The 15,616-nt window shown below is 41.9% G+C and overlaps 1 protein-coding gene across 5 annotated transcripts in view; it reads left to right on the plus strand.

Annotated features, from left to right (window-relative positions):
* Window positions 1-15,616, plus strand: part of RASGRF2 (Ras protein specific guanine nucleotide releasing factor 2) — a 197,361-nt gene that overhangs the window by 91,330 nt on the left and 90,415 nt on the right. For all 5 annotated transcript variants that reach the window (XM_084802043.1, XM_084802046.1, XM_084802042.1 and 2 more), the window contains exons 10-12: window positions 1,906-2,066; window positions 3,165-3,231; window positions 3,709-3,845. In XM_084802043.1, coding sequence (XP_084658169.1) covers window positions 1,906-2,066; window positions 3,165-3,231; window positions 3,709-3,845 — 365 coding nt within the window. The remainder of the gene's footprint in view (window positions 1-1,905; window positions 2,067-3,164; window positions 3,232-3,708; window positions 3,846-15,616) is intronic.

A 15,616-nucleotide genomic window follows, 5' to 3' on the forward strand; every position in this document is an offset into this window, starting at 1 on the left:
AATTACTTAAATTGCTAGAAGCATTTGCCAGTGAACACATTATTATAGAGTTTTTCACTGACTTGGTTACAGCTTTTCTGAAAATGGCCCTGTGACCCATTTGCCCACCAAGACACCAGTGTCCCCTTTCCACTCAGCCCTGACTAACGTAGCCTCATGAGTTGGACAACCTAGGCTGTGGCTAGCACGGTCACTACCTTAGCCCTGCCCTTTGCTTCCAAGGCCCAGCTTCAATGCTGTTACATCTACTGCTGGTTGTCTGACTACGCCCTGCACCTCCACACGGCCTTAGGAGAGGTGCTTAAACTCAGGCTTTAGTTTCCCCATTGGTAAAGTGCACAAGGGGTTAATTTTTATCTCCCATGAGTTCCAACCCTTTGCTGCAATTTCTTTCTCATAACTATTTTTTTTTTTACCCTCCTTGCCTTCTGCTTTCTCCACACCTCCTCTACTTCTCAAATTTAATTCTTTGCTGCATGAGCTGCCTGTCAGTTTGCCCCCACCCACCTCACCTCCTTTAGTTACTCCCCTGTTGTCCGGACCAGTTCCTTGGAGCCAAGCCTTCTCCTGGCCCTTTGTTCCTACGCCTACTCCCTCCCCCAGCCCTGGTTCCTTGCTATTCTTTAAGCCCTGAAGAGCTGCCTACGTTCTGTCTGTCAGTATCCCACCTATTCACTCAGCTAAATAGCCAATGTGAGATCAGGACATGGGAACTTGGGTTCTGTGTATCTTTCCAGTTCTGTTAATGACAGGAAGATGTAATTTGGAACATTCATATGTTAATGATAATCTGATGATTTTGTGACTCACATAGCTTTATTGCCATATATATATATATATAAACTTTAGTATCTTTTCACTTGTAATCTGTGCTCATTAAGGAAAAATTGAGAAACTCAGAAAACACGAAGGGAAAATAAGGTTGTTTCTCTGGGTGCTGCTGCTGCTGCTATTTAACGATTGACCATGTCCTTTGTGGTTCTTGTGGGCTCATGAAAGCCTGCGTAGGGCAGCCCAGGATGGTGAGTTAAAAGGACTGGCTGCCGTAGTTTCAGAAGTTAGGACAAAAGTGTTTGCCAGATCTTGCTACTTTTGTGGTTGATACTTAATAGACTAGAATTTTCTTTTCAGGATTGGGGAAGTGTCTATTACAAGCGGTTGGAGGCGATCACAGATCTTACATAAATGCTATGGGTGTCTGCGCATCATTTCCCGCAGTCAATAGACCACAGCTTTGTTCTGGATGTGGTTTACTTTCTGCTTAGGTTTCCCAAATACATTTTAATCACACTTTGTTGCATTTCCTTTTTATTAGAATATATTATTGTACAGAACAGGGCTTATTGTATCATGCATAATTTAAATACAGATTGAAATAACTTTCCTTTCATTAAGTTTCCATAATTAAATTGCATTGAATTATATAATTTATGAATTTTTACTGTATACATGTTTTACACCATCTATTTTTAAAATAAAGAATAAACTGTTAATATACTTTTTGTTTTTGCTTGCTTCAGGAAGAATAAATTCTATTTTGCTCAAACTATCATATTATTATCTATAATCATACAATTTATAAATTTACCCAGTTACAACTACATAAATTTACTCAGGTCATAGACGGCATCAGTGCTTTGAATTTGATCTGATATTTCTTCCAAACTTACCTTCTGTTTTATAAAGAATCAGTCAAAATTGTTCCACAACAATTTTAGGAACAGTTTGTCCCTTAAATTACAACACATTGTTTCCTGGGCTAGAATAGAGGAGCTTCATTTGTTCCGATGGCCCATGAGATGAATCCTTGGTATTTTGGGAAACGGCCCCTTGTGTTTATTGCCAAGAGCATGGTCCTCACCGGAATTTTAATCGCTGTCTGGTCTTCACTTTTGTGACCACCAGGTTCTCTGATTCAAGTGCCTTCTGTGGAGAGGGGCAAACTCAGTAAAGTCCGCCTGGGCTCCCTGTCTCTGAAAAAGGAAGGCGAAAGACAATGCTTCTTATTTACCAAACACTTCCTGATTTGTACGCGAAGCTCAGGAGGAAAGCTGCATTTGCTCAAGGTATGAATTTTCCGTGCTGTTTCATTTGCCTCCCCAGCACGGAAGAGGTGCTGAGGTTAATTCGATTCTCACTCTCCGGTGCCTGCTGTTGTCATGAAACAGATGGCGATGCTCACACAGGGAGAGGTAGTGTGTGCCTAACAGCAATTTTATTTTGTTGCCTTTTGGATTCAGGGTAATAAAAATTTATTTTTAAGTGTGCTTCACCATAAAGAAGTATTATTAAAATCAAAATCTGGGCAAAATTATTATCACTGGACAACTTGTGGGCTGTAGATATCTTGTCCGATCACTGTAGTGCGCTGATGAAATACTGGGCGACTGCCATTTTATCTCACTGTGTATCAGGAACTGTGACACTTCAGCCCAAAGCTCACTACCTGTTCTTGTTGATAACATTCTATTTGGTGTCACACTAGAATCACATGTCTGAGTAGTCGGGACAAAAAATGATGTGACCCGAAGAACCTAAAATGTTTCCTAGCTGGCCTTTTGTAGGAAGAGTTTTCCCACTTGGTCTGTATTTATCTTCTGTTATTGCTTAGCAACACTCTTCCCTGGACCAGCGAGATGGCTCTGCAGATAAAGGCTCCTGTCACCAAGCCCTGTGATCTGAGTTCAGTTCCCCAGGTTCACATGGTAGGAGAGAACAGATTCCCACATGTACCATAGCATCACCCTATGCCCACACACATGCGTACACACAATTAATAAAGTATAAAACCAAATCAAAAAATATTATTTATACCATGACAGTAGCCTACTTTCTGAGTCAAATCCTGACGGGCTAATTCAGACTTGTGCTGGGCTGTGGCTGCTCTCTGAAGTCATTGTGGTGCCTTCTAGTCTCCCATAAGTGGCTTTAATACATTTTATAAACAATAGGGTCAAGAGCAGGAGAGCGAAAAGAGTTTAATTAAAGTCAAACGATTTCCGACTGTGCTTGTTCTGTTTCGTTTTTGAACTCTGACGAGTCACCTGTGATACAGGACAGCAACCGTCTCTGTGGCAACCCGAGCATCAAGTTTACAAAAAAGCAGAACTCCCCAAACTGCATAAGACCGCCACCCTCCTAATCACTAACACGTTGGTTTCCAGACAGGTGGGGTTCTCTCCCTCATAGAATGTACGCTGATCGAGGAGCCTGACGCAAGTGACGATGACTGTAAGTGACATCCCGTCTCTTAGAACAGTGTTAGCATAAAATAGTCGAATTCTGTAGGTCGTCCCCTGCTTATAGGGCTAAGCAGGGCTGTCTGTGAGGAGCAGAAGGGATGGTAGGGCAGATTCTCTAAAGCTGTCTATCTGTTTAACCCAGGAGCCTTGGTAAACCATCTTTGAGAACTGCCATTCTGTAGAGTTTGTCTCACAGTAGTGCCTTTTCACGGGCAGATGAAGAAGAAAGGGGGTTGGAGTTAAACAGGGGTTTCTATGCATGATAGACAGGAAAATAAACATGGACGGGAGAGGCTGGTTTTGAGGTGCCTTCTGCCCTCAGCTTCTCCACCAGCCTTCTGCGTGCTCGGCAGCGCATTGCCGAAACGAGAGTCTGCAGCGGGTCTCAGGAATAAGGCTCGACAGGAGGAGGGGTTACTCGTATCTCTTGCATTCCCGTTGTAATCATTTGGTTTATGTGCTGAAGCCAAAGGGTCTGGCCACATGTTTGGACATCTGGATTTTAAAATAGTAGTGGAGCCTCCTGATGCCGCCTCGTTCACCGTGGTCTTGTTAGCACCCTCACGCCAGGAGAAAGCTGCGTGGATGAGTGACATCAGTCAGGTAACTGAGTAGATTTTTTTTCCCTTGAATTTTAATTTTGTGTGTGTGTGTGTGTGTGTGTGTGTGTGTGTGTGTGTGTGTGTGTGGAGAATTTCTAGAATCATCGTGTGCCTCTAAGTTGCTGTTCTTGCCTCTGTTGCCACTTCACCTCCTGATAGGCTGTCAGCGTTTTATTCTTGTTCTTTTGTTTGTTAACGTTTACTTAAAACGTGGTAAATGTGACCGGTGCCTTGCTCATCCACCATCAGAGAAGGTTCCTCCTGCAATGAATGGGTGCCCACAAATACAGGAGCCCACCGCCAGACTTTAGGAAGAGAGTGCGAGGCCTCGGAACACTCAGGCCTATGTGGGATGTCTCTGTCAAATGCCTCCCCTCAGGCCTCAGGGAACCCAATGGAAGAAGTAGCAGAAAGAGTGTAAGAGCCGGAGGGAATAGGGGACCCCAGGAAAATAAGGAGTCAACATGAGCATGGCTCATAGGAACTTCTAGAGACTTGCAGAACACACAGGGCCTGCTCTGGTCAGCACCGGGCCCTTTGCATATATTATGGCTTCTAGCTTAGTGTTTTTATGAGCGCCCTGATTGTGAGGGAGTGCGACTCTGTTCCTTGTGCCTTCTCTTGCGCTTCTTTCCTTCTGCTCATTTGCTTCATCTAGTTCCGATGTGTCCTTTTTTTTTGTTCTATATTATTTTATCATTTAAAAAATGAAATTACAATGTAGTTCCCAAAGCCCTCTACACCAGCTGCAACTGTGTTGAACAGCCTCGAAACTGTCCTGTTAGTAACTTCTTTCCCAGTGACTCCAGTGGCATTTTCTGCTTGTCTGTTTCTGAAGTAGGAAGATGCTGGAGAGATATAAAAACAGCTATCAAGGGCTGTGGTGAAAAATTTGCAAAGTGAAGAAGCGAAGTCGACAGCATCTTTAGGATGACATCTGGAAATTACTTCCTGCATTTTGTGTAGAAGAAAATCAGGGAGCTGGGTGGCTTGTTCCTCCTGAGTCTGCAAGGCTCAGGCAGGAAGTCAACGCATGTATTCAGGCAATGATGTCACTCTGAAATATGTCAAACTAGGTCCAGCTGGACTTGACTCATGCTCCATGTGAATTTAGGCTCAGTTTACAAATATGAGGGGAAAGGTTTATGTACAAAGAAACTATTATAACAAGACTTGAGTGACCTGTGGTCATTTGTACTGAAATCTAAGCCCCACAGGAAGCTGAGGCAGGAGGATGCTTGAATCTAAGTTTCCCAGACTGACCTACGCACTTCAACAAGAAATCATTTCTAAACTAACTAGTTAATTAATTGATTACTTTTTAACTAATATCCAGCATTTACTTCCAAAGTTGTCATTTGAAGAAGATTAGGGCAAATGGCCAAGGCATTCGTTACCAAGGTCTTTTTTTTTCTGAGAAGTTCATAGCAGTTTTCTCATATGACGCAAGTGGAAGAATATGTAAAGATCAGCTCCTCAGTTCCGTAAACAGCTGGCTTGCCTAAATACTGAGAGAGGAGTAGACAATGCATGGCCACAGAATTTGGCTTTACTGGTTAAACCAGATTTCAAGCTCCACTCTCATTTTACCCTTATAATAGTACTTTAAAAGAAGACAGAAAGAAGCATTGTTGGCTTTATTGTGCCAGTAAGAAATGTGGAGTTAGGAACTCCTCCACCTTTGTCAAAGCCACACGGCTGCATGTTGGTGATTATACCTCAAGCTAGGCTACCTATTGGCACTGAACACCCTGCACGCGCTACCTGTCTACCCCACAGACTGCTTTGATGGTGGCTAAATAGAAGAAAGCTGTCTCTTTTCTGGCTTCCCAATTGACTGAAACATGAGACCTTCCTTCATTTTTGTGAGCAAAAGTTACATTCTTACGATGGTCCGGTAATGCTTTTATCACCTCCAACGTGCATTAATACTTCACTAGGCCTCTTGTTTTGTATTTGTAAAGAATTTATTATTTGTAAAGAATCTCTGGTCTTATTAAATTCTGGATCATCCATTGGTTATTCAAAGATTTACTGAGGAATCACCATGCGCAAGCAGGTCTTGTTCAGATCTGGGCATATGGTAGTTAACTGACTGTTAGGGCAGAAAAGGAGTAACTCACTGAGTGCACACAGCTTGATAGCATTGTGAAGCCAAGAAGTATAAAAAGACAGAGAAGTGGGAGAATAGCCAGATGTTTTCCAGCTGCTGGGATCATCTTTTTGTGATGTAACTAGGGCACCTAAGATTCCGAATTGATCATCACAGTCCCCCGCTTCCCTTGGTGTCTAGTGGGGCATGTGGGAAAGATCCCTGGAGTATTCGAGTGACTCCATGTCTGGCCTTTTAAAGGACAGGACCCAAACTTTGGCCTGCTACAAGCATTCAAATAAGACATTCTTTCTACTTAAGACTATGGTTCGAGTCAAAAGTGTTCAACTTCCTCCTTAGTTCCTCCAGGTGCAGTGGCAAGTATGTTCCTTCTTACAAAGTGATGCTAGGTTATATCTGCAGCTGAAGAGCATTCATAGAAAGGTACATGTCTTCAAGTGGCAATAAAATCGATACAAGAAATTACTGTCTTCTATGATGCCTTGTCACCATGTGACCTTACAGCCTCATTCTTTCAGCTAGCATATTTATGCTGTGTTCCTATGCCAAGTACTACTGTAGGCCACTGTGACATAAAATAGGAAAAGAGGGGATAGCAATAAGAAGGCCACTTATATTGACTACATTCTTTGGTAAGAACACATACTACACACACACACACACACACACACACACACACACACACACACACACACAGATAGACAGGTGCACATAGCTGCCCCCCCACCCCCCGAAACAAACTCTAAAATCCAAACACAGTGAATGTCCGACACTGACATGTGATGAAGAAAAAGTCATCCCAGGAAGAGGAAGACAGTGAATGCAAACACTCTAAATAGAAAGAACCCTGTGTTTTAAGCAATACCATGAAAGCCAGTGTGACTGAGCCGGAAAGAATAGAAATAGTGAGAGATCATGGGGCCAGGTCAGAGATCCAGTCCACGGCAGAGGAAGGGTTTTAGTTTGTCTTCAGATCGTATGAAAGCTGTTAAGGGAGTTGAGCATGTATATTCTGACATTTAATTTAGGCCTTGGAAGGCCACTACAGGTGTTGTGGAGGGAGCAGACTGAACTGGAGAGACAGTTGGCACCAGAAAGAGATGCGTGAATTACATCTCAATTGTTATCCCCTTGCTTGTCTCCTCCCATTCCTCCCTCCCTCCCACTTTTACCCTATTCTCCTGCCCTAGGTCTATGACCTATCTGGTCATAGGCTATCAAGTCTCATCTTGGTAGCCTGCTTATTCTTTCTCTTAGAGCCACCAGGCCTCCCCACCAAGGGGAAGTGGTCAAATATGGGGCAACAGAGTTCATGTCAGAGTCAGTCCCCACTCTCCACATAACTATGGAGAATGTCCTGTCCATTGGCTAGATTTGAGTAGGTGTTCAATGTTTACGACTTGTATTGTCCTTGGTTGGTACAGTAGTTTGAGCACAACCCGCTGGGCCCAGATCCACACATCATGATGTTATTCTTCAGGGGATCTGGGCACAGGGCCTCTGCTCTGTGTTTGTTTTGAAGGAAGGGCCAGCAGGGTTGTATCAAGGAAGAGAGAGAAAGTGCTGAGTTAGGTAATATGTGAGCTTATGACCTAAGCAAACATAAGAATGGAGTTGTCAATAACTGAGATAGAAAAGTCTGCGGGGGTAAGATTTGGGGGTGGTGGTGAACATGGGGTTACATTTGGGTATGTTGAGTCCGTGAAAACCAAAAGATATTTGATAGGAGTCACATAAGTAGGGCGCATGGGGACTTTGGGAGAGGTGCGCAGGAGGAGAATCTGTACCATTCAGGTGCTGTGAGAGACTGTTGAAATCAGTACAGCATAGTGTAAATAGATGTGAGAAGATGGTCCTGCGCTGAAAGAGAAGCCAGAGGGAACAGCAGTGATGACTGAGAAGGAGCAACTGGGTGAGTAGAAGGATGGCCAGGGTTTGGTGGCATCCTCAAAGCCAACCGAGGAAGCATATAAGTAGGAGGAAGAGGTCTTGTGTGACCTCTTCTGGAGCTGGACAGGTCAGCGAGTGCTCTGGGATGTTTGTTCAGCCTAGGGTGAAGTTTGAATGGCAAGCAATTAGGTACTGAACATTCTATCATTGATTGAGCCTGTATGCCCATATCGCAACTGGATTCATGCTGAGCCCGAAGCATAGTCATTTTATGGGATTAAACCATATACACACATTCATGGGGTTTGTTAGCCTCACAAGTATAGCTGAGCACATTTATTATTAACAGGGAGAACCTGCCAAGTACTTGAAAATGTCTTTAATATCTTATTGTGCATGTGGGAAAACACGGCCCCAAAGGACGGACTAGAAATATTCCCAACATGTAGCAAACCAAGGTGTTTACCAAAGTGGTTTCTACGCACAACCTATGTTAGCATTACTTAAAGAGTTTTGCACAAATGCATCCTTGGGACTCTGAGTTCCAGATGACATTCGAAATGACTTAACAAGCTCTGCAGATCATGTCTGCCCAATTACATTACGGGACCTCTGGGCTGAAGAATGAACTCTTTCCATTAAAAAATGATTTCACAATTTGGCTTTCATAGGTTTTGAGGGTTTCTTTTTTTTTTCTTCATTTCCTTCTTTCTATATTTCTATAAATTCTTCACATCTGTTCTTTGAATAACCGTGTGTGCATACACAATACATATATGTTCTATCATATTAATTTACCATTTTAAAAAACCTTTTATTATAATTTATTAAGATTACATCCCAGTTGTTATACCCTCACTTGTATCTTCCCATTCCCACCCTCCCTCCCTCTCTCCTTCCCTCCCTCTCTCTCTCTCCCTGTTCTCCTCCCCTAGACCTCTGACAGAAGAGGACCTCCTCCCCCACCATATGACCACAGCATATCAGGTCTCATTAGGATAGCCGTTTTCCCTTCCTCTGTGTGCCATCATGCCTCCCCATCAAGGGGAAGTGATAAAATGGGGGAATCAGAGTTCACGTCAGAGGCAGTGCCTGCTCTCCTCATAGCCATGGAGAATGAGCTGTCCATTGGCTAGATCTGAACAGGGGGTCTAGGTTCTCTCCATGTATTGTCCCTGGTTGTACAACAGTTTGCCCAGGCCAGCCCTGGGTCTAGATCCATCTGCCTTGATGGTGTCCTTGTGGGGCTTTTGGACTCTCTGTGTCTTTCCATCCACCCATTCTTCCATACCACTCTCACCTGGAGTCCAGGAGCAAGTCCCAGCATCTGTCCTGATCCCATGCAGAGTGGAGACTCTCAGAGGACATCCATGTTGGGCTAGTATCCAATTATAAGTGAATATATGTTACACATGTCTTTCTGGGTCTGGGTTTCCTCACTCAGGATGACTTTTTATAGTTCCTTCCATTTGCCTGCAAATTTCAAGATTTCCTTGTCTTTAATATCTGAGTAGTATTCCATTGTGTAAATGTACCACAGTTTCTTTATCCATTCTTCTGTTGAGGGACATCTAGGTTGTTTGCAGATTCTGGTAAACAAATAAAGCTGCTATGAACATAGTTGAGCAAATGTCCTTATATGGTGGGGCATCTTTTGGGTATATGACTAGGACACTGTCAACAGAAGAAAACAACAGCCTACAAACTGGCCAAAGATCTTCACTAACCCTATATCCAACAAAGGGCTAATATCCAAAATATATAAAGAACTCAAGAAATTTAATACCACCAAAACAAATAACCCAATTAAGAAATGGGGTTCAGAGCTAAACAGAGAATTTCAACAGAGGGATATTGAGTGGCTGAGAAACACTTAAAGAAATGTTCAACATTCTTAGTGATCAGGGAAATGCAAATCAAAATTACTCTGAGATTCCATCTTACACCTGTTAGAATAGCTAAGATAAAAAATTCAAGTGACAGCACATGTTGGAGAGGAGGTAGAGAAAGGGGAACACTCCTCCATTGCTGGTGGGAGTGCAAACTGGTACAACCACTTTGGAAATCAATCTGGCACTTTCTCAGAAAATTGGGAATAATGCTACCTCAAGACCCAGCTAATTTACCATTTTTATAGCTTTTCCCAAATCATTGATTATTGAGTATGTGTGCTGTTTCACAGTCTTGGGATTAATATGTAATGTGCTGCTAACTTTGTAAGGAAATATCTCCACACTTCCAGGTTCTTCACTGATACACTCCTCAAAGAGTGTAAGGTTAGCATAGAGACCATGATTGCTTTAATGGTTTCATTTAGTGATTCATGTTTGGCCACCTTTCCTTGAGGAAATATATAAGTCAGCCGAGGCAAGGGGCTTGGGTATAGGCAGAGTGCCTGCCTATGTGTGATGTCCTGGGTTCAATCCCCAATATTGTTCCTGCCCTCACAAAAAGCGAAGCATTATTTTTTTGCACCATCAATTTGGTGCCATCACTGAGTCCTGCCAAATGCTAGCCATGGCCTGTCACCACATCTCCCGGTTTAGTGGAAAATTGGGTTTTGCCTTGTTGCGGTTATAATTTACATCTTTGTAACTACCCAAGAGATTAGCATTTCCTGCTATTTCTACTTCTTGACTGTTTATACCATTTGAACATGAATTTTCTAGAACTATCTTTACAGACTAGAGAGACTGACATCTTCTTTCAACTCAAAATTATGAACACGGTCTCTGTTATTTTGTCGTTTACGTGATTGCATCTCTGTTTTTTTTTTATGGCTTGGTTTGAACCCACAGTGTGCAGCACTGATCACACAGGGATCTTTTTTAAGACAGTCAAGCAGTTCCTGAGAAGGGAGATGGTCTTACTGTCACAGAAAGAACTCTATAAAATCTAAGACTTTCAGCTTTGCCAGGTCTCGGTCCCCAAAGCTGTAATTTTAAGGAGGAACAATTACTTGACTGATTAATTACACCTCTAGTTACACTAGTAGGGCCATAATTAAGTGTTGGCGCCTTTAACAGAACATGCAAATAGCTAATGGTCTCAACCAACAATTCTCCCCCTTCTCATCTATTTATAGGGAAGGACTTGAGGCAAAGATTCGGCCATTCATTTCAGTGCGGCACACTCACCGGTGCTTGTCTCCCTCACATGCATAATGATACATTTCACAGATTTTGAAGTAATTATGAAAATTAACTAAAATGCAGAATTAAATCTTCCCAACTTCTTGGCTTGGGCAGAAATTCTATGTTTTGTGTCAAAGCTTAGACCTATGGGGAAAATTTGTAGTACGCTGGTCATACTTTCTTTCTTTAAATAGCCACCCTGGAACCAGTTTTGTACTCTAAAATAAAAAATGGTGAAGTCAAAGAAAAGTAGAATCAAATGCTTCTTCCTACTACCCATAAGCATTGAGAGTCTAAAACAATAGGATGGCACAGTACACGATGGTAGAGCAGCCACCTGTGGGTAGAACCTGCGAACCCAAGGCAAAAACCGTTAACACTTCTCAAACCCAGCTTCATCAGCAAAGCTTGCTTTCTTGTTTTATTGTTGTTGTTTTGTGTTTTTGTGAATGGACTCTAGTCAAGGGCTGATTAGGGTAAGCAAAGTGGCTCAGTGGGTAAAGGCACCTGTGGCCAAGCCTGAAGCCCTGAGTTCGATGCAAGGGACCCACACAGTGGAAGGAGAGAGGTGACTCCTGCAAGATGTTCTCAGACATTTCACATTTGGGTGAGCTTAGGCATCTGCACATATTCTCTCTCTCTCTCTCTCTCTCTCTCTCTCTCTCTCTCTCTCTCTCTCTTTCTCTCTCTCTCCCTCCCTCCCTTCCTCCTACCTTCTCTCTCTCTCTCTCTCCATTCTCTCTCTCTCTCCATTCTCTCTCTCTCTCTCTCTCTCTCTCTCTCTCTCTCTCTCTCTCTCTCTTTCACACACACACACAAATAAATAGATGTAAGGCATTTTTTAATGAATTAAACTGTATGTGACCACTTTTATTATCCTATTAATTTCAAGGTTTATTGTAATTCGCATAAATTCAGTATGACATTAAAGTCATCTGACACGCTGATTATTTTTTTGTATAGATCTTTTACGACTGAAGAATGTACTCATTTTCCTCAGGCACCTAAGGTACATGCCTCATAATAATGAATCCCTTTTCCTCTCAGCATCCATGGGATTGATTAACTCTAGGTTCCACAGAATACCAACATCAGGGGTGCCCAAGTTCCTTGTATAAACAGAATATTTGCACATGACCTACACACAGCCCTCTGTATCCTTGAAAGCATCTTTAGATCACTGATGACATCTGAAACAATGCTTAAAGCAACACCACCAGCTGCTACATCCTTGCTAGACTATATTGCTTAGGGAAGAATGCAAGGAAAAAAGACCGTGCATGTTGTGTAGATGAAATTTCCCTTAGGCATTTCTCATGCACAGTTAACTGAAGCATGGATGTTGAATCCAGAGATACAGAGGGGTCTGTTATTTATACGGTACCTTCCACTACAAGTATTTTTGTATACACACTTACATGTGTAAATTCTACTGTAGCTTAGCTTTGGTCTAAAATGATGCTGTGTTGCATCATTCAAAACCCTAAATAGAAGTAAGATAAAAGCTGAAAGCTGGCTGAGGTGGAGCTGATGAAAACCACTCCTCTATTATGGCATGATCTATCTAGCTGTCTGTCTATCATCTATGTAAGTATGTATGTATGTATGTATGTATGTATGTATGTATGTATCTATACGTCTATATATTTATCTATTTATATCATCATCTAGCACCCATCTACCTATTATCTATCTATGTATCTGTATATCTGTCTATGCATCTATGTACCTATCTATCTATACTCTATCTGTCCCTCCATCTGCCTATCCTCCAGATAATTGAATACTGTGTGGCATTTGTCAAAGACCTTTTCTATAAGTGAAATGTCACTATTTATCCTATTCACTTTTGAGCTATGGTTCTGACTACCCATATATTTTTATTTTTTGAAAATTGAATGTAAGTGAAAGTTTCCTTTCATTTCCTGTTGAAAATAACTTTAATGCTGCACACAGTGAACTGGAAAGATTTGCAAGTGATACATGACCTTGAATGAGATATCAGAAATTGTCACATAAATTTATTCTTTTGGATATAAACACTTTATCTCAAGTTGCAACCCTGGGAATGTGGTGCACTAGACTGATTTAGCTCTAGCTATGGAACAGAAACATTTGATGCAAAGGTTCAATTACCTAAACAAATGTAACTTGTATACAGTTAGGAAGAGAAATACCTAATCACAAGAAATACGAGGTCTGAAAACTTGTCATCCAAAGACTCAGAGGCTGGGGAATGGCCGTGGGTGGAGGATGGCCACTGTTCCCAGGAGAATGAGCACTGTCACGTGGCAACGGAAGCCTCTAGGCCTATGGAAGGCATCAGAACCCCCACTCAAAGCCTGGACACTGGAAGCCATCACTTCTGTGAGACAAGAACCTCAAAAACTTCACCTACTGGTACAGAAAGAAATAAGGCATGTGTCCTTCCGAGGGGATTCTGATGAAGGCCTCTCCGACTTATGGAATTAGGATTTAAGGCACAAAAGTCCCGAGCTGAGCATTATTATTATCGAGTGCTGAAATCCCTAGAGGATTGTGGAAGAGAATCCAGACCTACTCTCTCAGAAGCACTTGGTTTTGTGGCATGAGTTGAAATTATGCATTTACGAACCCAGTGGGTAAACATCTCTAGTGAGCAAAAGGAAGCAGACATGGGGACCATTAGGCCTGTAAACTAAAAAGGACTAAAACACAATAAAACAATGAAAGAAAGTAACCAAGGCAGAAGGAAGTAGGTAGAAATTTACTGCTGCATCAAAATGACGATAAGGCCAGATTGTCATGAAACTGAATACATAATCTTTTAAAAAATGACTTATTTTTATCTTATGAGCATTGGCATCCTGCCTGCACATGTCTGTGTGGGTGTTGGATCCCTTGGAGCTGGAGTTACAGATAGTTGTGAGCTGCCATGTCTATGCTGGGAATTGAACCTGGATTTTCTAGAAGAGCGGCGGGTGTGCCCAAGCTCTGAGCGATCTTTCCAAGCCCCCCCCCCCACACCTTCGAGCAGATAATCCTACATGGAATGCGCAAATATCAAAAGTGCATATCCTTAGAAATTCATCACTGACAGACCAATCACACCTGCTGAGAAGATCAGGGGCTGTAACACGTTTATAAGGAATTTCTGCAGAGCACAGCAAAGACAGCTGAAAGAGACCCAGCAACAGAGAGTAGCATTCAAAGGTCAGGAAGATTAGAGAGAAATGTAATCATCAAAGTGAACATGAGTAGGGATTTTATATATATTTATATAAAAATGAAAGATGTGAGCCAAAGGATTAAAGAAACATGCTGAATTCCAACTTCCCATGCTTAAACAAGTCTTATCGAGATAATGAGGCAAAACTGTAAAAGATCAAATACAAAAAGAAGAACCTCAAAATTACTCTGAATAGCTAAAAGTTAGAATGTTAGGAACATTTTCTCAGGCAGAAATGTGTAAGCTTTGGTGTTGTATTTTTGTAATAGCAGAAAACAGAAATCTCTTAACTGTAAATACATCTGTTTAGACAGTAGGACACAGCAGTAAATCAACCAATGAACAATAACAGATGAACAGAAATAAATCTCAAAGCAATATTGGATGAGAAATGCAAACATTTGTGAGAATTTAAAAATGCAGATAATATTATATACTCTTGAATACAAATACATTCAAGAGTAGCTAGTTTGGAAAAAGGAGGTAAGAAAAAGTAAGTTTTCTGTCTTTTGTCTTGTGTGTGCACACACGTGTGTGTGTGTGTGTGTTGTGTGTTTGTCAACTTGACATAAGCCAGAGAAGCCCAACTTGAGAAAATGCCTACGTCCAGATGGCTTGAAGGCAAGCCTGTAGGGCATCTTATGGACTGACTGATGATGTGGGCAGGACGGTGAAACCGCTGGCCAGGAGGCTCTGAGTCGTATAAGAAAGAAGGCTGAACAAGCCATGAGGTAAAACCAGTGAGCAGTTCTTTACTATGGCTTCTGCATCAGCTCCTGCCTCCAGGTTCCTGCCTTGAGTTCCTGTCCTGACTTTGTTCAGTGATGGACTGTGACATGGAAGTGTAAGCCAAATAAACGCTTTCCTCCCCAAGTTGTTTTTGGTCATGCTATTTCATTGCAGTGCTAGAAACCTTAACTAAGCTGAGAAGGGACCATTAGCTCAACGTTCTGCTTAGTTCTGAGTGGAAGGAGCCTGGAGAAATGGAAGAATAAAGGGGCTTACTTGTGCTGATAGTGTTTTATATCCTGAAAAGAAAAGGAATGACCTATACAAATACTCAAATGTGTTGATCGAGTTAAGTTTGAGTGACTGGCATATGGATGTCCTGTTCTTTCTGCATAGTTGAAATATATCATAAGTAAAAATAAAAAAAACCTCCAGCACTATAGAGATAGCCCAAAGTTTAAGAGCGCCAATTGCTCTTGCAGAAGACTAGGGTTCGATTCCCATCACCCACATAGTGGCTAATGAGTTCATAACTCCAGTTCTAGGGAAACTGATAACCCTCTGCAGACACCAGGAAGGCACACTTATGACCATATACACAAAATACTCATAACGCATTAATAAACATAAATCCTCAAAAGTCAACTAAAAATAAAACTGCAAGATGACAAAGATCTATGTTCTCATTTTGCTTATAA

The sequence above is a fragment of the Acomys minous genome (genome assembly GCF_964271855.1).
Source record: "Acomys minous genome assembly, chromosome: 11".
Classification (NCBI taxonomy): domain Eukaryota; kingdom Metazoa; phylum Chordata; class Mammalia; order Rodentia; family Muridae; genus Acomys; species Acomys minous.